At 40.6% G+C, this 23,270-nt stretch overlaps 1 protein-coding gene across 2 annotated transcripts; it reads left to right on the forward strand.

Moving 5' to 3' along the window:
• LOC146628143 (calcium-independent phospholipase A2-gamma) lies at positions 1–22,912 on the forward strand. 2 transcript variants are annotated; one of them, XM_085357608.1, is made up of 10 exons: positions 1–58; positions 584–1,883; positions 2,516–2,665; positions 4,183–4,334; positions 4,528–4,622; positions 5,420–5,591; positions 5,906–5,963; positions 6,316–6,510; positions 20,755–20,950; positions 22,349–22,912. In XM_085357608.1, the coding sequence occupies exons 2-10, from the start codon at positions 660–662 to the stop codon at positions 22,624–22,626; spliced, it is 2,520 nt and encodes an 839-aa protein (XP_085213734.1). In that variant the 5' UTR covers positions 1–58; positions 584–659; the 3' UTR covers positions 22,627–22,912. The 2 variants fall into 2 exon arrangements, with proteins under 2 accessions (XP_085213734.1, XP_085213733.1); XM_085357607.1 differs by having other exon boundaries at positions 7–159.
• The last annotated feature ends 358 nt before the right edge of the window (positions 22,913–23,270 follow it).

The following is a 23,270-nucleotide window of genomic DNA, read 5'->3' on the forward strand; positions in this document are numbered from 1 at the left end:
GTTGATGTCACATCACTCTAGAAATTAGGTATCGGGTCGAGCAACCTATTACACTCCCGTAAGGTGTTATTCTTTTGTGTTATGGTTAATCAAGGATGACCGTTTAATAGAAGGATTAAGTGAATCTGGTCTCTCGTGAAACAGCAAAACAAAGGACTGGTATGCCTTGTTGTTTTGTGTGCGGCCTGTATAAAAGCTAGCGTTTAGCGGTACTCTGTTAGCTAGTTGCTGATGTTGACATAGTTAACAGTGAACCTGTTGTCCTCTCACCTGTGACAGTTAATGAAATAGTGTGCTTGTTAAAAGTTGAGCGATACTCAAACACCAGATTAACAAGAACTCTTTTGGTATTTTTTTCTGTTATGCAATTGTTAAAAATAATTTTTCTCGTTTTTATTTTTAAATCGATTCATTCCAAAGGGCTTTATTGACTTGCAAATTTAAGTCAACAATTTACCATAAACAGTGTGAGATACAATGATAGATTTGATATAGCATTACGCTCTGTGGTTATTAATTCTATACAGTGTTTCCCTTATTGGGTGTATGTAGTGGTGATGTAAACTTTTTTTTTCATTACCAGGTTAATGAATGGGGAAAGCACGGGTGTACTCTTGATATTTCTTCGAATGGGTTAAACCCTTGTGGACTGAAAGAATATGAATCACAGATGGGCTTCAAATACCTGGGTGAAAATAAGTAGAGCATTGCTTATATGGCAGTCCCATGGTCACAAACCAGCAGCATCATTGCCTTTGTGTGGTGTGTTTCACTGTAAGAGTCATGCACAGCAGCCCGTTTTCCATAAGGAATGCTATCTCAGCTGGAGGCACATTCACCACCTGAGGGCCAAGGGTCGCAAGGTGGGGTTCTTTAAAGGTAACCAAGTTAGACATCGGCTTGGCCTCCACACCAGCACCCTGTATTTGAACACTTCAGCTTCAAAGTGGTCTGCTGGCCTGAGCCGACATATGTCTCGTGTCAGGAACACGCTGGACACAGTTTCCAAAGCTGTGAGTGGGACACATACAGAGCTGATGTCAAAGATCTCCAGACTCAAACCTAATGCTTTAAAGGCTGATAAAAATGCTGAAGCCAGTGTTGAGACAAGGCCCAAACCTGATGAGAATACAGTCACATCCACTTACAATCCTTCTAGTGCTGCTCTCTCTCTAGCATCAACTGCTCAGAAATCTGTTGTTCAGAGATCTTCTGCCAATCCGTCCCTTTCCACTTCTGCCACATGTGATACAAGTTCCATTACCTCCACTCATGCTCAGACTTCTACCCAAGAGACTGTCACTGCTATAGTCCCAACTGTAACGGAACCGAGGGAGAAAAAACTGAGACGTATTGCTCCTGGCGTCAAAGCTACTTGTTCCAGGAGGCAAGAGGAGCTCCAGCCTTCGCTGAATGATTTGGAGAGCAAGAGCACAATGCCCAAACAATCCACAGACCTCTTCCATCCGAGCACCTTTTCAGTGAACCTGGGTGAGACTTACACCTATGTAGCAAATCACGTCAACTCATACTTTGGCAGCAGCATAAACACTCAGGACAAGAAAGAAGAGCATCTTGAAAGCTCTTCCACTTACTCTCAGGATCAACAAACCTCAGACCTCATGCCGGTGTCTAATAAGAAAGACCCTGCTCCCCCAAAGAGGGGTTTAGGACAGTACCTGTCTTATTCAGCTCCAACTGTGCAGGCATTTGTTGGGAACTACATAGCACCTTTTGTTCCTAAGTTCAGAACAGGAGAGTCCACGAGCGCTGTACTGGAGGAAAAGAAATCAGAGGACGTGTCAGTGAAACAGGCTGAGGTTAGTAACGAGCAGAAGGCTGCGGAGGAGAAAGCCAAGAAACTTCTGCACCAAAGGGAAAAGGTAGGGCTTACAGCACAGCAGTATTTCTTTCATAAATTTTTCCTTTTGTAGTAAGCCATATATTTTTAATAACCTGTTCCTTGAGAATCCTACGGGCATGTTATAGGACTTTCTGCTTTCATTCTACTCAATATAAACTTTTTTTCAATAGTCCCAGATTTTGTGGGTTACGCTTTTTGTCTGTGTTTGAGTGAAACATTATATGCATATTAAAATGATCCAGTATAGTATAGTGTAATACAACAGAGTGTCCACAATTAAAACTCAGACCAGCGCACTTGTTATTCTATATGTCTATTGGAAGGATGTTGACTTGCTGTTCTGGGAGTTCTGGGAAGCTACATTCAAAAATAACCCCCTTGAAAAGTTACAGGGCCACAGAGAGAGGGCGCTTTATAGGCTTACGGGGGCCTTTATGTTGTGGAGATCTAAGCAAGTCTGACATCTAGTTTGTGGCAATGCTGGATTGACTTAAATGTGCATAACATACATGGTCTTAGATATTATTATAACATATTAAATAATATATCAAGCACATACATAATATTCACAGCAACCACCATACCTGCCTAGTGAGGAATAAATGTACTGTATTTTTTATTTATTTATTTATTTTTGCTTTTATGTCACAGATTATTGCAAGAGTGAGTGTGGACAATCGAACCCGGGCACTGGTTCAGGCTCTCCACAGGGCATCAGATGTAAAGGTTTATATCAACAGGGTGGAGGACTTAAGTTACCACCTCTTGGAGTTTCCAGAGACTCGTGGCGTTGCAGTGAAGGTGAGAAATGTAGCAGTATGTGGCGAGGTGTGGTCTGTGGCTCAGCTGCAGGGGAGGGGTGGTGCAGTGGGTTTATGGGGCAGTGCCAGGGGAGACTGACCAACACAGCTGGAGATCATGCCTCCCCTATTTGGGCGGCACGCCAGGATCCGAGAGGATGAGGGAACTGAAAGCAGACAGTTGCGGGCGCGCAATTGTCGCAGCAACTGTGCGAACCAGCCAGCAACAACAACCTGAAAAGGCAAAACTGTAAATAAAGAGCTGAAAACACAGAAACACTGTGTGGGTGTGTGCGGCGTACACGAAGCCAATTGCGTTACACAGTAAAGATGGTTTTTCTTGTTCATTTTCCAGCAGATTAACATCCACACGTGGGTGATGTTTTTTTATAGAGAGCTGACGGAGTTGTCAAAACAGTTTTCAGCAGCATGTTTCTTTTTATTTACATGTTAATTTCCACGTTATGTATGTACGGTCTGCATATGCTGTGTGGTCAGTTGCTGAGCTTCTGCAGCATTAGCATGAGAATCATATACATTATGCTTTCTGATTGTATTTGAGAATTCTCCGATGCTTGCAAAATGTCAGTCTGTGAGCTGCGCTCAGCAGGTTACACACAGCTCTAAATGCAGACTGCACACTGTTACATAGATTTATGTCACATCAGTGATACCACAAATACTAATCTAGAGTATTTTAAACCAAGGTTGTTTTTCTCTGTAAATTCAGTTTTTGGTTTCTCATATTGTTGAGAGCCTCACTTTGCAAGTGGCTACAGAAATAAATGTAATGATATTTAAGTTTTCATGCACTCATGCTGTGAGGGGGGGAAAAGAATCTCTTCAGACATCTTCGGCATTTATTTCGGTCACATTGCTCAGTCTGTTTGCAGTACCTTTAGATGTCATATTTTATTTATGATCAAGGTTTTACAGATGTGCAGTGGTCACACCAGTATCGACCCCCATCCATTTTTAACCATGACAACGAAGGTCAACATTAATTTCTCATTGCAAATTGATTGCACTGTGTATTTTTTGCTAAATTCAGTCTGAATAAATAATGACCGGTGAACGAGCGAAACTGGTTTCAGCCTTTTTCATGGAAACCGTGGGGATGACCTCTGATTCAGTAAGCGTCGATAGTTTGTGCCCTGGTTTATGTAACTATGTGCTGACTGATATCAGGCAGCAGAATTAGATGGGATGCAGGGTGAGAAATACAAGGAAAGAGTAAATCTAACAGGAAGTAATCATGATGCATTATCAAAACAAGGAGAATATAATGCACAATCAAAAAGAAGACTGTTTATTCATGCATGCCTGAACTTTGCTTGTTTTCATATTTGTTCACCTGTTATGATGTTGAAGTTTTGGTTTTGAGAGCGCAGCTACGTCTCGTAACAGAGAGACGGTTCACCTCTACATTCCTACTATCTAGTCCACACCACTTCATGGTGGATTGACAGCATTTTCTGTTTCCGGTGCTGACTGTCATGCTATGTTTGTATTTGTCAGGAGAAAGTTATCCCTTGCCTCCTCCGTCTGGAACAGGCTAACGATCCGGGTCTGAGAGCAGCCGTTAGAGAAGCACTCGCTCTGGTGGGCTATCATAAACCTGTCAAAGGTAGAGGAATAAGGATCTTGTCCATAGATGGAGGAGGTTTAAGGTACACGCTCGGCTTCACTCCCCTGCCCCCCACACTCATCTTTACTTTAAGATATGAGTTGATGATATCAAGTTTATAGTGTCAAAGGTTGTACACTTCTTCTATTAGTCTTAAATCTTGTGCTCTTGATGATGAGTTGGTTACTAATGTCTCATGCATGTATCCATGTATTTGTCTGGCTTTCTACTTTCAGGGGAATTGTTGCCCTTCAGACGTTACAGAAGCTAGAAGCCCTGACTGGGAAACCCACTTACAAACTGTTTGATTATATCTGTGGTGTCAGCACAGGTACGCTGTCCTCCTGCCCTACTTCTGTATAGTCAGAGGCATGTATATGGATTATCTGAACAAAGTGCAACACTTAGCAGAGTACAGGCAGCACTGACCTATTTGTTGCTCTGCTCTGAATTTCGACCTCAATTTCACCAGCAGCCCCTTTCCTCTCAGTCTGGGTGAGAACTAATATTGTACAATTGCACAATAAATTTTGCTTTCATTACAGTTGATTTTAAATTCATAAAATGAATTCATAAAATTTACAAGTATTTTACTGTCAAGTACATTAGGTGCTTCCTTGATGTTAAATCACCACAAGGGGGAGCTGTGGACCAACCTCAAACTGATTAAAAATAGATTAAAAGCCTGCTGTTTATTTGCAAAGCACATTGGGCTTTAATCACTGTTAGAAGTTTCTGTGACAACACGCCTCCTAAATCAAATGGTGTTCTCACACATTTAGAAACCTATTGGGGCCACATCTGGCACTTTTGCCCACATTGTGCCATTGTGACTCCCTAATCCTGTTGGCAATACTTGATCAGTCTTCTAACCATGTTATTCCTATTCACATCCTGTAAACTGATCTCCAAAGCATCTGGTTATAACAGATGATCCTTCAGTAAGTTTCCTTCTAGTAAACCTGGTTCATTACTGTATGAACATCATCTTTGAGGACGAGAACAAGCTGTTCCTCGATGCTTTCTCAAAGGATTGTCTGAACCTCCTCTACCTCCTGTTTACAGCAGCTCAATTAACAGTACATCTCAGTCACTCTCATTTGAATGTTTCTGGTTGTTTTAACTCAGGTGCTGTGCTCGGGTTCATGGTAGGAATGTTCCAGATCCCTCTGAAAGAGTGTGATGATCTGTACCGAAAGCTGGGCTCAGATATTTTCAAGCAGAATGTATTTGTCGGCACCATGAAGATGGGCTGGAACCACGCTTTCTATGACAGTGAAGCGTGGGAGAACATCCTCAAGTGAGTTTTGCTGTTATAGTTCATGATCAGTGTCTAGATGAGCACCTTGTCTTTCTCCTTTATTGTGGTGCCATGCAACAACAATGGCTCTTCGACAGCCATGGGAGCAATTAAAATAAAGAAATGCCTAAAAAAAAAAACAACAAAAAAAGCTGCTTGTTGAAAAAGTCTGAAAGCTATATTACAGAATAAAGATTACTGTATGATTAATCACAGTCAGCATTCCTTTGAAGGGAACTCATTTACCTTTAGTCATTATGCTACTCTAAACCCTCTACACTAGAAAATAACATCACCTTTGTGAACCTCCACAGAGAGAAAATGGGCTCTCACCTCATGGTGGAGACTTCAAGAAACCCTGACTGCCCCAAGGTGAGCTTTATGAGATGGTCTGACTCATTATTCCCCCAGCGTGTTTTTTGCCTCACCTTGTTTACTTGTATATTACTCAGAAACCTTCTTTCTCCATTTCCCTCTCTTTACTGTTCTGCTTGACAGATAAAAATAGGCTCTAAAGCCATAAGAAAGTGGGCCTAAAGAAGAGTATATGCTTTTCAGATGTCAGCATGTCTCCTCTGAGGCTCAGAGCTCAGTGATGACATAAAATTGATCTGTCAGAATGTCGACCTAGATATTATGCCTGCATTTCTTGTCTGCTTTTGTTCAACTACAACCTGACACTGAAAAAGAAAGTCACCCTGTATGTTGATGCCCTCACCCACAGGTGGCAGCTGTGAGCACCATTGTGAATCGGGGCACTCCTCTGAAGGCATATGTTTTTAGGAACTACAACCTGCTGCCTGGGATGTGCTCACACTACCTTGGGGGCTGCCAGCATCAGCTTTGGCAGGCCATCCGCGCCACATCAGCAGCCCCCGGGTATTTCCAGGAGTTCCCTTTGGGGAATGATCTCCACCAGGTCAGTCCCATTCACAGCTGTTACGAAGGGAGAAATCCTCCTGATACTGGCTGTACTGACAAATTTCGCCAAACTGACATTTTTATTTATGTCAGTTTTTAATTTAGCTGGTTTTATATCAATGCGAGAATGAGGCAACATAGGATTTTATAATTTATACCTTTGCTGTATCTACTAGAGATGGACCGATCCGATATTACGTATCGGTATCGGTCCGATACTGACCTAAATTACTGGATCGGATATCGGAGAAAAATAAAAAATGTAATCCGATCCATTAAATATCACGAAAGCACCTCACAAAACTTGCAACACGCCGTAACTCACCTCAGAACGTTAGCACGTCGGAGCAGTATGCATCACGTGATAGAGCGGCTGTGGCATGCGGGACCTGTCGGTGGTCTGGATAGCATTTGGAGCTTCGCTAGCAACCCGGCATTTCATCTCTGACAAAGTTATCCCGAGAGAAGTAAAGCAAGTGTGTAAGTCCATCTCTGAATGTTTGTAAAGCATTCCTGCGTTAAGCTTAACAAGCGACTGCCTCTCCTGCTGCTACTTCAATCATGAAACTGCTTAACGATCAGCTGATCGGCTTTTCTGTCGCCAGTCGTGTCTCTAGTTTGCTTTTGGCCCACTTTGCACCAGAAAGAGGAAACCAGCGGCTGAACAACAGCAGCACGTTTAAGCTTGATCAGCTGTTGTTAGAATGTATTTAATATTACTTTCTACTCCAGGATCTTTTTCTACGTAGCTGACGGCTGGTAACTGTGCAGGGGCGGATCTAGCAAAGTTTAGCCAGGGGGGCCGATAGGGCATGAACAGGGAAAAGGGGGCACAAAGACATACTTTTCTTTCTTATTCTCATTTAAAATGTCTAGCTTTTAATAAATAATTATCTGACACCCAAAGTTTTAATTTGATGCAAAATGAATAGAAGTCCATTATTGTATATAGTAACTATTAAGTCTAATATATATATATACCCTAGTAAGCTATAGTACTTTTTCCTTTGGGAAGGTACCATCTGTGCAGTCTGCAATTTTGTTGAAGAAAGATGTTGAATCTATTTAATATTTCTTGAAAAATAATTGATTTCTGTGCATTTTTTTTCACACTTCATCAAATTAAGGTTGATTACGTCGATTAAGCATCATGAGGTGGAGCGTGAGGGGTGGTTCCCTATTTTTTATTTATTTATTTTTGTTGTTGCTGGGAGTTGGAACCCTATTAGTTAGGTTGCTTAATATTTATGCTAAGTACTCTTTAAAATACCAGAATAGGGAGGATGGTGTAGGTTTAAGTTTATTAGATTGATCAGTATTGCTGAACTATGAAATTTTTTTTTTGCATACAGGTATAACAGAATAGCTTTAGTGTAGTTGTTGTTTTAAACTTGAGTATGAACTTATACAAAATGCAGCAAGATATTTAAAAAACAGTTTTGTTGATTAAAAAACACTATATCGGATTCATATCGGTATCGGCAGATATCCAAATTTATGATATCGGTATCGGTATCGGACATAAAAAAGTGGTATCGTGCCATCTCTAGTATCTACTTGGAGGCTGAGGGCCACTGGTGGCCGCCAGTATTTTTGTTTTTATTTTTATTTATTTTATTTTGTTTTAAATGTTCTTTCATATTTAGCTTAGTTTTAGTAGACGAATAGCCTCAGATTTGGCATATAAACTGTACTGTTGGTTCAACATGAATACAGTTTGTATAATTTGACCAATAGTTCAGGGTTTATAGTCATTTTAGGGAAAACAGATTTTTCCAGTAAAGTTTTTCTAGTCCACATCCTATAATTACTTCTGTTCAGCAACATTTTGACAGTCAGAGCGTTACACGTACTTCATGCACTCAGCCAGAAGTCATTGTTGTCACAGCGTGCCATATCGAAAGACCTTTGCTGGCCAGCTGAGAATTGCGCTGATATTTAGTGTTCATGCAAATTCTTTTTTTCAACTGCAGTCCGCTGCTGCAGTATTAAAGCTTTTAGTCTTGGTCTTCTAGATTAACATGCCCCGCACAGTCAGTGTCAATGCTGGAGAGTTTCGAAGGATTTTGAGAATTCTAATGAGAAAAATTCTCTGCAGAGCAAGTGAGAGGGAGGAACTCTATTTCCTTTCTGTTAGTATTTATTTCCAGTCAGCTACATTTTGACAGAAGAATGAGGGGTAGAGTCGTCGTGAGACGCACTTAAATCCATCTCCATTAAACAGGTTCGCATTAGCCATCAGCAACATAACAAACCACCAGTCCATTTTGCCATTTTGCTGATCAATAAATCAGCAGAGGTTGCTCTGTTACGCAAATGGAATGGCAGAAAGCACAGACGATATAAGAAACCTTATGAGGAAAGTCACACCAGAAACTGGGTAAACGTCTTGTTTTATTTTATTTAGAGTAGTCATGCTGCTTATTTTAAAAAGGCAAAAACACAGGTGGGAAAAGGTGGGGAATAATGTTCCACTACAGTCTAAGTATTCAGTTGACGTAGCCTGTGTTTGATTTGCCACATACAAGTGTGGGAATCTCCTTAAATTTACATTAAAAACACAGATGAACAGACTCTGATGAACTTAGTGTAGATCCATCACACGTGAATGAGAGTGTGTTTACATCAAAGGCAATATCCCACACGGGCGAGCTCCGGCACTCCTAATTGGAAGCTGTGTTAGGTGTGCAGGTGAATGAAGTGCAGGGAGAGAGAATGAAAGAGACTGGATGATGAAAACCCACCTGTAGTGGGAGATTTCCCCAGCATGTCGTCTAGCAGGTCTCCCTCTGATGCATAAATTATCCCAATCCAGAGCTTCCCTCATCACACAAAACTGTGTGACTGCTACATCTGCTTCATTGGAAAGAAAATACAGACAATCTAATTATGGAGCTGCTTTTGCAAAATCACTTAGTTGGCGGCCAGCAGGAGGCCTCGTACTTTGAGATGAGACGCCATCAGTAGTTTAATATATTTAACACATCTGACATGAAATCAGTTACAGCTGTTTTATTTTTATTTCAAGTCTGTCAAGAGAAAATTCCAGCTGAAGAACTGAGTAAAATTAGAAAGAGCTCTTGGTAAGAAGAGCTAGGGTTAATTTTAACCTAAAAAATCTCTGAAGAATATTCAAAGGCCTTGACTGAGAATTCATGTGCATGCGGAGCGTTTGCACAGCTCTTGCAGTTTTGGGAGTGTTTTTGCTTGTATTTACTATCCTGAAGATGACTTACATTTGTATGTAACACCAGGATATGTCTGGCTACCAAACGTGTATATTTTAAAGCACACCTTATTTGTGGTTCCTGAGACACTGAGTTCATGCTGTTTAAGCTGACATTTACCTACCCGAATTCCGTGTTTTGATTTCTCATTTCAAATTTTAAGATCTATTGAGATGTAAGAGGATAAAATAACTTGCCTAAATCAGTCAATTTAATTTAATCCTAGTGTATCAAAGGCTTCATGGTATCTTTTTGGTAAATTCGGATTATGTTGATTTTGATATAGGCATCATATGAAGTTAGACTCACAGATAAGGACAAAATTATTAGCAAGGGATTTTCAACATTGCATTTCCCACCATACTAGTTTCTATAGAAAAAATAAATGATATCTGTTTGCACACAATATCAGAAAAAAACTCAATTACCAGGGTCAATATTATTAGCCCCCTGAAAAACAGGAGATGGATATATGAAGTTACAGTCACAGTGTTTCCAAATGTCAACTAGAGTGTGAAGTATCATGAAGAAATTCAAAAGAGAGCTACACAGTACAGAACAAGCCCAGCAGAGGTAGGAAGTGAAAGATTTCAAAGACTCTGTCAAGAAAAACAGTGATAGATGTGTCTAAAGACCCCAGAACAACTGCCAACACACTAGTGAAAGACTTGACCGAGACAGGTGTTGTAGTCTCGAAGATGACAGCCACTAGAATCCTGAATGGGCTTCAAAAACAAAACTCTACATCTGAGAGACACCTTTAAGTCAAACTGAAGTATGCCAAGAACAACCTGGAGAAAGATTATGTAGACTGGTTATATCTGGAGAAAGAAAGGAGAGGGGTACAATCGAAACAACGGCATCCCCACAGTAGTGGGACTATTATGCTGTGGAGATGTTTCAGGGCATCTGGAACCAGGAATCTGCTCAATGAATGAATCAAGAAGAAAGCAGGATATGTGAAGATTTTGAAAGGGAAATCTCCAGCATTCAGCAGCAAAACGCGGTCCAGTTCATCGCTTTGTCTCTTAACACAATGACACAAAATATGTGCCGCTACTGGTGAAGATCTACCTCCAGAAACAAAAGAGAACATTTCTGACTGGCCTGCACAAAGCCCTGACTTGAATGTTAATGAAAATCTGTGGGGTGAACTGAAAACCTGAGGTTCATGCCAGAAGATCAACAAATCTGGAGTAGCTTGAGAGGTTCGCCAAAGAAGAATGGGCTGGGTCACTCAGGTGAAACTTGTTGAAAACTAGTACATAACTGCAGGCTATTATCCATCAAGAAGGGTACAGAATTAACTATTAGCATCTGGGAGGCTAAGAATTTGACCCTGAAATTTTGGATTTTTGTCAAATCAAAAAATTTTGTGTGTGCAAAATAAAAATAATACAAGCATCCAAAATAAAACCAAGATGTTTGGAAAAGTTCTCAAAGCGCTTAACAGCAGTCTGTCCAGGCTGTACCCCGCCTTTTGCCTTATGGGAGCTGGGATGGGCTCCAATCCTGAGAAGGATAAGCAGAAGAGGATCAGCAGATGTTTAACAGCACATTAGAAATACTTTTTAAAAAAATGACTTTTTTATAGAGAGCTAGTAATTCTATCCTCATCTATTTGTCAGTTTTCTTTGCTGAAGCAAAGACTACTTTGCTCAAGCTAATGGAAACCTGAGTGATGATAGTTCAGATGTAATTTTAATGAGTTTCTAATTATGATTACACAGTAAAATCCAAGAGCAGGACCCGTAACAAGCTCCTGTTCATATACGGTTTCTGTTAAGCACTCTAATTTCCATGTGAATGTTTGACCATCTTCAAAATGCCACCCAGTCTGATGACTTATTTGGTGCCTGCTTGAGACCAGTTGTGAACATAACATGCTGTGTGTATGATGTCAGGATTCCCTAGAGAGAGAGTCATCTCACTCTTTTCCACCGACGCCCACAGACTTTCCCACTTAATTCAAGCCCTCAGACAATCAACCTTTTGTGACAGCGAACGCAACAGTTGTAACGGCATGTGCTGAACGAAGGTTGGACTTCTCAAGCAGCTTTCGAAGACAGATGAGTGTTTGTTGATGATTCTGTGAGTCTGCAGGCTGGAATGGAAACCTGATGGAGAAGCACCTAGATTCTATAGATTCTTTCTACTAACACTGGGAAAATTGTAACTTGGAGCGAGACCTTTGAAGCAGAGCCATGGCATTATCAAAGCCTCACACTCGCTACCATAGCCGTGGAGATCATCCTTTAGTGAGGGGGGAACAAGGGAAAAAGAGGTGGGGTGGAGGATAGATGAGATGAAGCGAGAGAGGAGGCGCATGTTCCACATTAAAGCTCGCTCAGTTATCTCGACTCTAAAGAACACAGAAGTAAAAGACTTCAGACATTTCACAGGGGATGCCAGGGCATGCCAGGAATGGTGAGGAGGACCCATTTTTTGTTTGTTTTTTTGGCCTAGTTGCCATGGTGTCTCCTGAGGCGATGGGAAGGAATGGGAGCTTGTTTTGTGCCCACCCCTGCCAGCATTTGATGGGAGACATTGGACTAGTGGACCACCACCCCCAGCGCGACCCCTTGGAGCCCCAACGTGGCACCATGCTCAGCCGAAAGGCTTCACTCAGCCACAAATGAATAGGTCACATCAGCCCTCCCATACGTATTTGTCACTAATGAACGAGGGAGTAGACATAAATTAGTACAGGAAGGCATTAAATGTGGTATCTGTGACTATGAATGACGTGAAAAGCAGAGGGGCTTTCATAATTAAATGGCATTCTAAGGTGTAACTGAAGAGATCCTAACATTTTAATTCTTTTTTTTCTTTTCTTTTTTCCCCTCTTAAAGGCCTCTGGAGATGGAATTATTGGTCATAAATGATATATTTGTATATGGCACTAACTCATATGAAGCAGAGAGGAGAGAGGAGATGTTGTAGATTCAGGGTGTGAATCAGAGCTTTTAAACTCTTCCCATGTTAAGCCCTGGGAACTTGGCCTGCAGACTGTTAGAGGATGGAGCTCACATTTTAGCCATGCTGCAGACAGCTTCCTCTTCTGAGACTGACTCAGGATCTTTGTCCTTTGAGAATAAGTCCCATCTCCCATTTTTAACAGGGGTGGCTTGAGTGGCTCCAAGAATGTACCTACTGTAAGTAGAGCTGCCTTATGAAAACACATACTTAAGCAAAAGTAATCGTTTCAAAAGATGCCAATTGTCTTTAGTTTTTATTTATTTTTTGATATAGCCTTTATTCATGCAGGTAATCCCATTGAGAATCAATGTCTTGTTTACAAAAGAGACCTGTTTCAGACAGCGTAATAAAATTACAACGATAAAAAAGCTAAAATTATCTAACGTTGCATCTCGGCTACTGTAATAAAATACAATATGAAAATAAAGCTTTAAACTAAATGAATCAGTTTGTTATTGTAATAGCAAAAAGGGGTGTGAATAGGTTTCAGCATAACACAGACTGATGCGAGCCACACAGTTCACTTGATTAAAGTACGGCAACTCATAAAACAGACACTAAATAATGGCAATGAGCGCAGCAGTGTGAGGCACAATGAGAGCTGCTTAATTCTGATTTGATAGGCAGGCATATGTGAAAACCTTTCGTAGCTAAATAAGAAAGTAAATCTCACATTTTTGATTGGCGATATTATTTTCTACTGTCTCATTGAGGCTCAATGAGACATAATAAGGTGATATTTCATTGTTAATTTTATTAAACTCTGCAAACAGCATATTTGTCCCTTCACTTCTCACATGCACTGACTTCAGAGCAGCGCTCACTCATTCACTTACTGCACTGCAGTTATCTGTTAATCAGACCTGCCAGTGGTGTTGGATAAATTCAAAAGTGCTATAATTATAATTAAATGGAATTAAATGCAATATTATACAATGTTGTGAATAATTTGGCTGTTATTTTGTTCTGTCATCATTAATAGAAGGGCAGGAGATAAATAGTAAAATTAGTAACATAGTCAAGCATAATAGAGTTGTAGGAGTGATAATTCTGCAACAAATGAGTGAGAGTGAAACCTGTGCTTCTTTAAAACTCCTCTAACAAGTGCATTTTAGTTGAAAGTTACACTTTCTGAGCTATGTGCACTTGAGTAACTTGTTAGCACCCACCTCTGATTGTCACATCACCTCTGTTTGCTCAAATCGCCTTTTCTTTCTTTCTTTTGTTCTATAGAACACACTTTTTCTCACATGCACAAACACTCGATTGAGCTGGCACACTGTGTGGAAGCTTCAGCAAATCTTCCTCGTCTCTGACCTCCCTCGCCTTTTCACAATTGCGCATCACATTCAGATGACTTCTTTACTGCAGACCCTGGAAAGAATTCACGGCTTTAAACCTCGCGTTGCAATATATTGTCACGGAGGTGTGTCTTCCATCATCCTCTTAGCAAAGCAGCAGGGTAATCTAGTCTAAATTGTCCAGGGGATGAGTTTTGAAATCATGCTTTTTAATATGAATCTGTCAAATATGTGCATAAGGCCTAGAGTGACTTTAGGCTGAGTAAATATGGAGGAGAGCTTCTGAAGGCATTTATATTGCTTCATGAATTGTCACAGTTTAATCTCAGCGGCTGCAGTCGACAGGGATGATTCATTGTTTCAATATTCACAGAACGTGTGGGAAAAGGTAACTGTCTGCAGTATATCTCAATTGTTTTGGCTGCCTGGGGGCAAAGCTGGCACCCTTACAGATGAGTCCTTCTTCTGTTTATAGCCTGGGAAGATGATTTGAACGTCACGGTGACCTGAGGGGCCCATAAAGCTATAAGGTCAAGTGAAGAGCTAGTCCATGGAATTACTTAATATGGCATGAAGCCCTTTGACTTGACCTGGCCACCATTTAGGACTGGTGCTCACACCGTTTCAGTTCCATCCTTGCAGATCACAATGATGCTTTTTATGTGTATTGGAAACCATTTGGGGAATTCATTTTGGTCAATGAGCAGATTTATTTCTCTGATTGCACAGGCAGTGACTGGGATGGCTTCATTTTGTGTGCAAATGGTATGAGTTGATTTGGAAGATTCATAGTTGTTTTTTTTTCCTGGCAGCCTAATTATCTGCTTATCAAGTGAACGACCATCTCTGGAAAACATTCTGGTATTGTGACAGACGTAATCGGATGTCCATGACTTATGTAATTCTTCCCTAATTAATCATTTGTGAGAAGGGAGCCTCATTGGCGGGGCGTCATAACAAATTACTACAGAGCTTAGTGCTCCTCAGTCCATCCCTGTCAGAGGAGCAAAAGAAGAAAGTGTAATGACTAAAGCTTCTCCCCAGAGCTGAGATTTGAATGCTACACCAGGCTCTATTTCAAAAGGTTCACCTCATTTAGATTTAAGCTGACGCTCCCTCCTTTTCTGTGTTGTGGTCGTTCATAATGAACCCTTCCACAAATGAGTATTGAAGGTTTACCCACGGGTTAGAGAGGGAGAGGGATGCAGAGGCGCACAGGCTGGATGAATAGGATGAAGTTTGCTGTCCCTGCTAATGGGAGCTGACATACATTGGGGCGTGAAATGACTTTTAGTGATCTCACGATAGCACCTCTTTGCTATTCAAATCAGCTCTTCCCCCTATAATGCAGCTTAAACTGACACAATGAAGATAAGCTCCCAAAAGTTAATGACAGTGGAGACATTTTTTTTAAGCAGCAGTGTAAATAAATCATGCAAATCTCAATATTATTCATTTAACTGAGATAAATTTTTATTCCAGAATATACTGTAAGAACAACATCTTTTTAAAGCCATTCGGTTTTTTGAAAAAATGTCCCCTTGGGTGTGGGAGCCCCAATTAGGTGAAAACTTGGTATATTTGCATACAGACTCATAGAAGTGATGAGCACATTTGTGAATTAGCCATTAGACCCTGAAGGGCAAAGGCGAGGCTAAACGAGCTTTGATCCTCAGAGTAGTAACTAACCCATAACACCGGAAGAAAGACTCAAACACTGTCACAGGAAATCATTAAGCTTCTATGAAAGCCAGAATTCAGAGTTGGCATTCCTCTTTATCTGATAGAGAATTTAACCTCAAAGGGGGTTAAATGATTGCTACTGACAGGGGTGTACTCTCTGAGGACATTAGTCTGTAGACACATGGCATTCCTGTTTACAGTGACATTGAGTCATTTCGAGTATAAGCAGCATTACAGCTCTAAATCCTCGTAAATGGAAGTGACCTTTGCCTCGCGTCATGCTGCGTGTTTGACAGACAGCTTGAGTGGTGCCATTTTGCATGCAGCCTTATTTGCAGTTTGTCCCAAGTGGATCATAGTTTCAGCTTAATTCATCATCCAGATGTGCTCTGGCCTCAAGAATCTTTGTGTGAAAATGTAAAAAGGTAAAGTATTGGTATTTGTATTGGCCAATGAATGAAAATGGAAAAAGTTAAAGAAAAAAAAAAGACTTTTCACCTTTCAACCATGTTATAAGTGTTGATGTTGCACAGTTTGTCCACCAGAGGGTTCTCTGCGATTTTACTGTTGGTTTGGAAAGCTGCAAACACAACAGTCATCTAATCTGAGCAGACTCGGGCAGAGCGTGAACGAGTGAATAAATAATACGTGTAAGAGTTGTTAGGGAAATTCGTGGAAAAAAAAATTGTTGTCCAGTACATTGGAGTATTGAATTTTTAAATTGCCAGATCTCGTTATTAGTATAAAAAGTCCTCTATCGGTTGGACTTTGATAAAAACAGTGTGTAGAGTATCTTAGTCTATCAGGAGTTGCTGCTGTCCTGCAATAGCATGCAACAAATCCCAAGTAATGCTACTTTTTTCTTTTAGCAACACTTTAAAAAAAAAAAAAATGTGTAAAATTATTGTCAAAGCAACTATTGTTTGTGTCTGCCATTGCCTTACAGTACTGTCGTATTCAAATAATCCAACAACCAAACCTTGTGATGATTGTGAAGTTATGCAGTCTCAACTTGCAAACTCACCTGGCCTAGCATTCCAGGAAGCATAAGTACAGGAAGCTTTGCAAGGCTAAAATCAAACTCTAGCTGACTCGCTCATCTTCTGGTTCTAGCTTTTGCCATTCAATTTATCGACTTCCTGCCCTTGACTGTAGGATAAGAGGTCAAAATAGTAGAGCATATAAAAAGGCAACATGATCTCTGGGCAAGTCTGCTCCTCTGGTGTTGGACAGATGGACAATATGTATGATGTCTTGAGAAAATTACATTAGAATGCAACCAGGCAGTAGCTAGTAAGCATGCCAACTTCATTAGATTTTTCTGCAACACACTACATTATAGTCTTTAATATAGTCATGTCTGTTTCTTCTTAACATTCTTTTCACAGTTTCACTTATTTTTAAATGGTTAAAAAGTTGTTTTTGCAGTAATAATGTTAAATAGTGCTCCTGTTGGAAAGTCGGGGTACTACCAGCCTGTTTGGACACCTGCGTAAAAAAGATGACTATACAAATGACTTACAGAAAGAAAGCCTAGCAGTCTTTCAGTGATGCAATAGGTCTTTCTATCAAAAACATATTTTTCATAATTGCCTTGACCTTTTTTACCCGCTCTGGGCTCGTCCAGCAGGTGCACTGAGATGCAGACAAGCTAAAGCATTAAGTCCCTCGCTCAGACAACCATTGCACAGTCTGCTTTTAAAGTTATATGCCCTGGCACTGTGTGCAAGCGCGACCACTGCGCCTCTGAAACTTGCCCCCAGCTATTAAGCACAAAGAAGCCATAACTGGACCCGGACTGTTGCCATCATTGCCGCAGAGTTCAGAAAATGGAGCCTCTCACACTGGGGTGAGTGATAAGAAAACTGCTTAGTTGTTTTGTTACCAGCTGGGTTTGACTGGTGCCCAGTGCAGCAAGTTCCCCTAAGTCTCTATTACGGGCACATCCAATCCAGGCATTTTCCTCTTTTTCTTTTTTTTTTTTTTTTATGTGATTCATTTCTCGGTCTGCCAGACAACCTACTGGTGCATAATGATGTGCTTTGGACAAACGGCCACCTCAGCAGTTCTTCTATGCTCTGTCACAGAGTGAAGCCTTCTTTGTATGACTTCCATCTCAGCCAGTTAAATGGTGCTCTCTGAGGCTCTGGCTCTAATTATTATCTCAGCAACTAACTTTTAGATCATCGTAGTAATGATTGATTACACATTATCATAACAGATTATTAGACACACGTGTCTTTGTAGTTTTTCATGTTAGTTAAATTTTAACCACTGCAGTAGTTTAATGCTTGGCAGTGTCTTTCTATCTTTATGTCTGTCACTCTGTGCATAAATAGCAACAACAAATTCTGGCACAACTTCACCTACTTCCAAGGTGCATGGAGAGGATGCAGGAAGGTAAAGAGGAACAACTTTATTAACTGACCAACGTCTTTCGGCTCGTGGCTTTCATCAGGGTCATAATAACGTATAAATCAATTTGTTTAAATAAAGGGAAAAAAAATCCCCTTCCCCCATTTTTATCGTTAATGGTCTAGTCCAGTATTCACTTGGGCTGCGACTTAACCAGTTAACCTATTAACCAATACTAACCTGTTATACGTCAGCTGGTTTACTTACTCTGTGCATGAAACCATAGAGAACTATTGCAAAGGTTATCCTGCCATTCTTTTGTACAGATGTTATTGACCTCTAATGGCTCTTTGACTGAACATGTGTCACATTTTCTCAGTTATTTCATTCGTCCTTGATAAATACGTCTGTGGTGATGTCTTCAGAATGTATGCTAGGTCCAAGCAGGTATTCAAAACCTGAAAAAGTTTAGTTGACTATCACAGAAAAGTAAGGAGATGAAGCGTGTACATAATAATTTTAGTGATATATAAATCCATTCATATCTCATGAAATTAGTCAGTTTTCTCTTGATCTGCTTATTGGTGTGGTATTAGCCCCCTGCATTGTTTATGAGAGAATGCCTGAAAAAGTGAACTATACAAACTGTTAGAATAAAATGTTAGCAGCATTGTGTAAAGCTTCCTCCTGCAATGGGTTTAACACACTAGTGTCAAATGAAGATGTTTTATTGAATCATGTAGGTAGTCTAAATAAATTTCTTCCCCAGATTGATTTACCAGAGTCAGTACTTCACGCCTACTCGTGGTGTTGCTTCAATGAAGATAAAGTGAACTGAAGTCTGGTGAAACTGAAGAAACTTGCCGAGGAGAGCGGCAACAATTAAGCAAAGAGACAAGTTGAATAATGGAAATAACACACAGAAAAATTGAGAGCATAATATGGTGATTAAATACACAATTTGTGCTTTTTGCAGTTACACTATAGGGAATTTTTTTTTTTCTTGATTTATTTTCTTGATATCAATGCCATCATTAAAAATTGGCGTGCAATATATAAACTACTGTAATAATCATAACAGAATCATAATTATATCAATACTGTGATAGGAATGAAATGTAATGCGAGGTCAGCAAAGTGTTAGTTTCCCCATCTGTGAGTATGCACGGGTCTGCTTGAGCCCAGCTAAGCTCCGTGTGGACGAACAAATGCCTGAACATTTTTTGGGAATCCATGCACTCATCCACGGGACAGTAGAACACAGTAGAAACTACTGTCTTTGCATCCTCCAGGCAGTGTGCAGTACTTGAAATTAGTGTAATAGGAATGACTGCTCATGTCTGCAGCTGTCTTTATCCACCACCTTACTCTGTGATTTGACCTTCCAATGAAGATTTTTTTTACACTTTTTATTTTACGACAATACAACCAGAAGTTATTTATCCATTTGATTCATTATTACAACACCAGCTATAGCCTGTAACTCATGATATCTGTGGTCAATGAATGCCTTTATGATTAATACAAAGGCAGCTGGCTCTTTGTCCAAACTGAACAGATCAATCATAACCTTTGTTTCTACTCAAATATCATTAAAATGTTTTGGGAGGTTTTGTGTGCCTTTCTTTCTTTTTTTTTTAATGGAAAATGTGTCTTTTAAATTGTATTTATTTGCATTTCTCATTATAGTATGAACTGATGACACAGACTTGCTTGATCTGTGTCAGCACAGCTTTTATCAGTGCAAGCGAGCTGCTGACAGTGCAGTTGACGCAGAGAACTCTGTGTCTAAGTAAATCATAGCTGAGCTGCAAGTGTGTCAGTAAACCCTTAAACTTGTTTTACTGTTATCTAATGCCAAATCAATTCTCTTTAGCACTCCAGGTTTTCGTAGAGAACTTGTACATTAAGTTTTTCAGTTGTAACGGGAGCTTTTCCTCCAGTCCAGCTACAATAGCCAGAGCTTTGCAATTTTATGTTGGATTAATGGAACAGTTTTCCATATCGCACTCTCAAATTTATACACGCGAGGTGTTTTCCCCCATTGCTGTGTGTGTGTGTGTGTGTGTACGTATGCCACACGCTATCAGAAATGCACACATTATTGTATGCACTGAGCATGTGCTCTCGATCAAACATGTGTGTACACGGCCATGTAAACAAGCACCATTCGCTCTACTGTGTCCCTAGACATTTGGGGCCCTGCGGCTCCCAACCCCCCCAAGCTCGGCTTCCTTAATGAGAATGGGCCCTTGTGTGTTTGATCCTGGTGCCAGCCCTGCGGCCCCTCAGCCTCATGCCTATTCAACAATTCTGCAGCCTCTCCAGTTACTCCCCCACTGCCTTGGGTACAATATGGATCCAAAGCGAAAGCACTCATGGGCAGTTGTTCAATATCAAAGCAAGTCTGACTGAAACTGTGAGGGGAGGGGAAATGCTGGGACTCTTTGTTTAATAGACTTACAAGCAGCACTAAAGCTGCACATTGATTGATTGATTGATTGATTTTATTTGTCCTCTTCACTTTATCAGATGTTCTTCTGAAATTTTGTCTATTGACTGTTAAAATCCATGAAAGGTTTTAAACCCCAATTATTTGGTTTCACTGACTTTGGTGTTGGCATGAAACACCAAACCTAGCCTGTAAACAGGTTGCCTAACAGCACTTTTGGGTTTTTTGTTGTTGTTTTTTCACAGGATGGAGGTCTACTGATTAACAACCCCACAGCACTTGCTATACATGAGTGCCAGTGCTTGTGGCCTGACACGCCTCTGGAGTGTGTGGTCTCGCTCGGTACGGGTCGCTTTGAATCTACTGGCAAAAGCAACGCTGCATATACAAGCCTCAAAACAAAACTCACCAACGTCATCAGCAGTGCGACAGACACTGAAGGTAAGGATGCACCGCAAAATGATGGCGACCTATTGTGATCGCCAGTGTTTCACAGCTTTGACAGCTGCTAAATGTACAACTAAATTCTAAAGCACACCTGTGTCAACCAAGGAGTGATGAAAGCCTGAAACTTGCCGTGACAGGATCAAGTCATAGTGTAAAGATGGCTGCAGTACAAAAAACTGTGAACTGAACTGCCTTTGTTTGCAGTGTTGTTTCAGGTCTGTTTATAGTATTTCCTCTACACAAGAAGATTAAATAAATGTACATTAGCAGTGATCATTCCCTGTTTCTGTTTCTTTTCTAAGGGGGAGATTTAGGATTTTTGATGGTATCTTTTTAGAAAACACTGCACCGCAGGTCGACTTTGTTCTAGATAAATCCCACTGTGGCCCTTTGTAGCGGCAACCTCTTTGTCTCCTTATCACCTCTAGACATGGGCACTTCTGCTGTGCCTAAATTTGGCTTGTTCCCCTCCCTGTTGCTGCTGTGGTGCAGTGTGTGTGTGACCTAGATGCTTCTCTGCACTTGTTCGTCCTGTATTTTGGGATTAATCCCTTTCCTAGCTCTCTTGCGGGCTTTTGTTATTTAGAAACAGCAGATTAGAAAGAGTGTTTATCACAGATTTCCTCTTTTTCAAAAGCTTTAGTGCTCGCAAGCCTCCTAGTTTGTCTTTGGTGTATCAAGCTTAGCTGTGTTTGTTGTTGCGGATAGATAAAGCAGATCTAATAGGGTTTCAGTGACAAAGATGGAGAATATTACTTTTTATATATCTTCAGACGTGTTTTGGAAAAATGACCTTGGGCCACTCGTTCTTGAAACAGCTGTTCCTTTTATAAAGACCTTGTACATCCAATATACGTGCAAACTGTTTGCTTAAACACAGTATCCTGATTTAACCACATGCATTATCTCTTGTGAGTAAGCTGTTCTTGTCTCTGTGTATAACTTTTCAGCACACAATAGTCTAACACTGATTTGCTCTATAAAAACTCTCCAGATCACCTCCAGATAAGTTACTCCTTGTAGAGTTTTGCAGAGCCTTGGAGACGGTTGGTTTTAATACTGTGGGAACTCAGACAGAAACCTTTTTGGGTGCTTCAGGCCTGTTTTGTTACCCGCTGCCTGTTTGTTTGCATTTGTAGGATGTTGATTTTAAACTGCTCATGCAAGGCAGATGAAAACAGCCATGATAGACAGGCTAGACATTTTCACTTGGTGTTACCTCACACTCTAGCCCTGAGCGCTTACTCAGTGACACTTGTAATCCTATAACAGCGCTGATAGATAAGGTTTGACTTTGCTAGCCCCTAGTAAGGCAGTATGAAGTGAATTGTGTTTTAATTTTTTTTATTCTCTCTTATATGACCTCACTCTTACTTCTCCTTCCCCCTCCAGAGGTTCACGCCATGCTCGACGCCTTCCTTCCTCCAAACACTTACTTTCGCTTCAACCCCTACATGAGCGAAGATTTCTCCTTAGACGAGAACCGCCAAGAGAAGCTCAACGCGCTGCAGGCTGAGGGCTTGCGTTACCTAGAGAGGAATGAGGACAAGCTGAAGAAGGCAGCTCGTTTCCTGACCCGAGAGAAAAGCTCCACCCAGAAGATGACTGACTGGGCCAGGCTCAGGGTTGATATGTATAATGGTCTGCCCTTTTACTCGTCCAAGTTTTAGATTCCACTCGAGCCACGTTTTTCTGGTCCACACGAACCTGGAAACTTACCGAGGTCCAAGTGTCATTTTTATTGCCCTGTAGCTCTGAAGAACATTATGTATGTGCACAAGTAGATAATGTATACAACATGCCAAATGCCACCTCCTCACTCTCACTTGACACTGTGATGTGATTTTAGTTTAAATGTGCTAACATCTGTGGCAATGAAGATTTATCCGATGTATAACACTTGACTTAGCATAGCATTTAAAGAAGATCTTTTAAATGGCTTGTCGATTTAGAAGCTCCGTGAGTAGAGATTCTACAGCAGCTGATGGCAGTAGTTTAACATTTAAATGACTTCTTTGCCAAAATGAATGCCGATTTTGTGTTGCAGATGCTCAGTTATCTCCAGCCGACAATTGGCTTAGGTTAAAGACTGAACTAAAGACTGAAATTTGTCTGGATTCTTCAAAAGGTAATAAAATCCAGAATCTGCCTGGGAAAAAAAACTACCTGTTCTCAATTTAAGACTTAAAGCTAACGTTAGCTAACTAGCTGCTGGGACTTGATAAATATTGGTAAAAGTGGTGTCGATGTTCTAACTTAACATTCTGATAACTTTATCTCCTTTGATGTTCCTTTCAAACATAGAACACAAAGA

Source organism: Diplotaxodon limnothrissa, linkage group LG7, assembly GCF_057381915.1.
Source record: "Diplotaxodon limnothrissa isolate DT_005_m linkage group LG7, D_limnothrissa_male_GT1.1, whole genome shotgun sequence".
In the NCBI taxonomy this organism is placed as follows: domain Eukaryota; kingdom Metazoa; phylum Chordata; class Actinopteri; order Cichliformes; family Cichlidae; genus Diplotaxodon; species Diplotaxodon limnothrissa.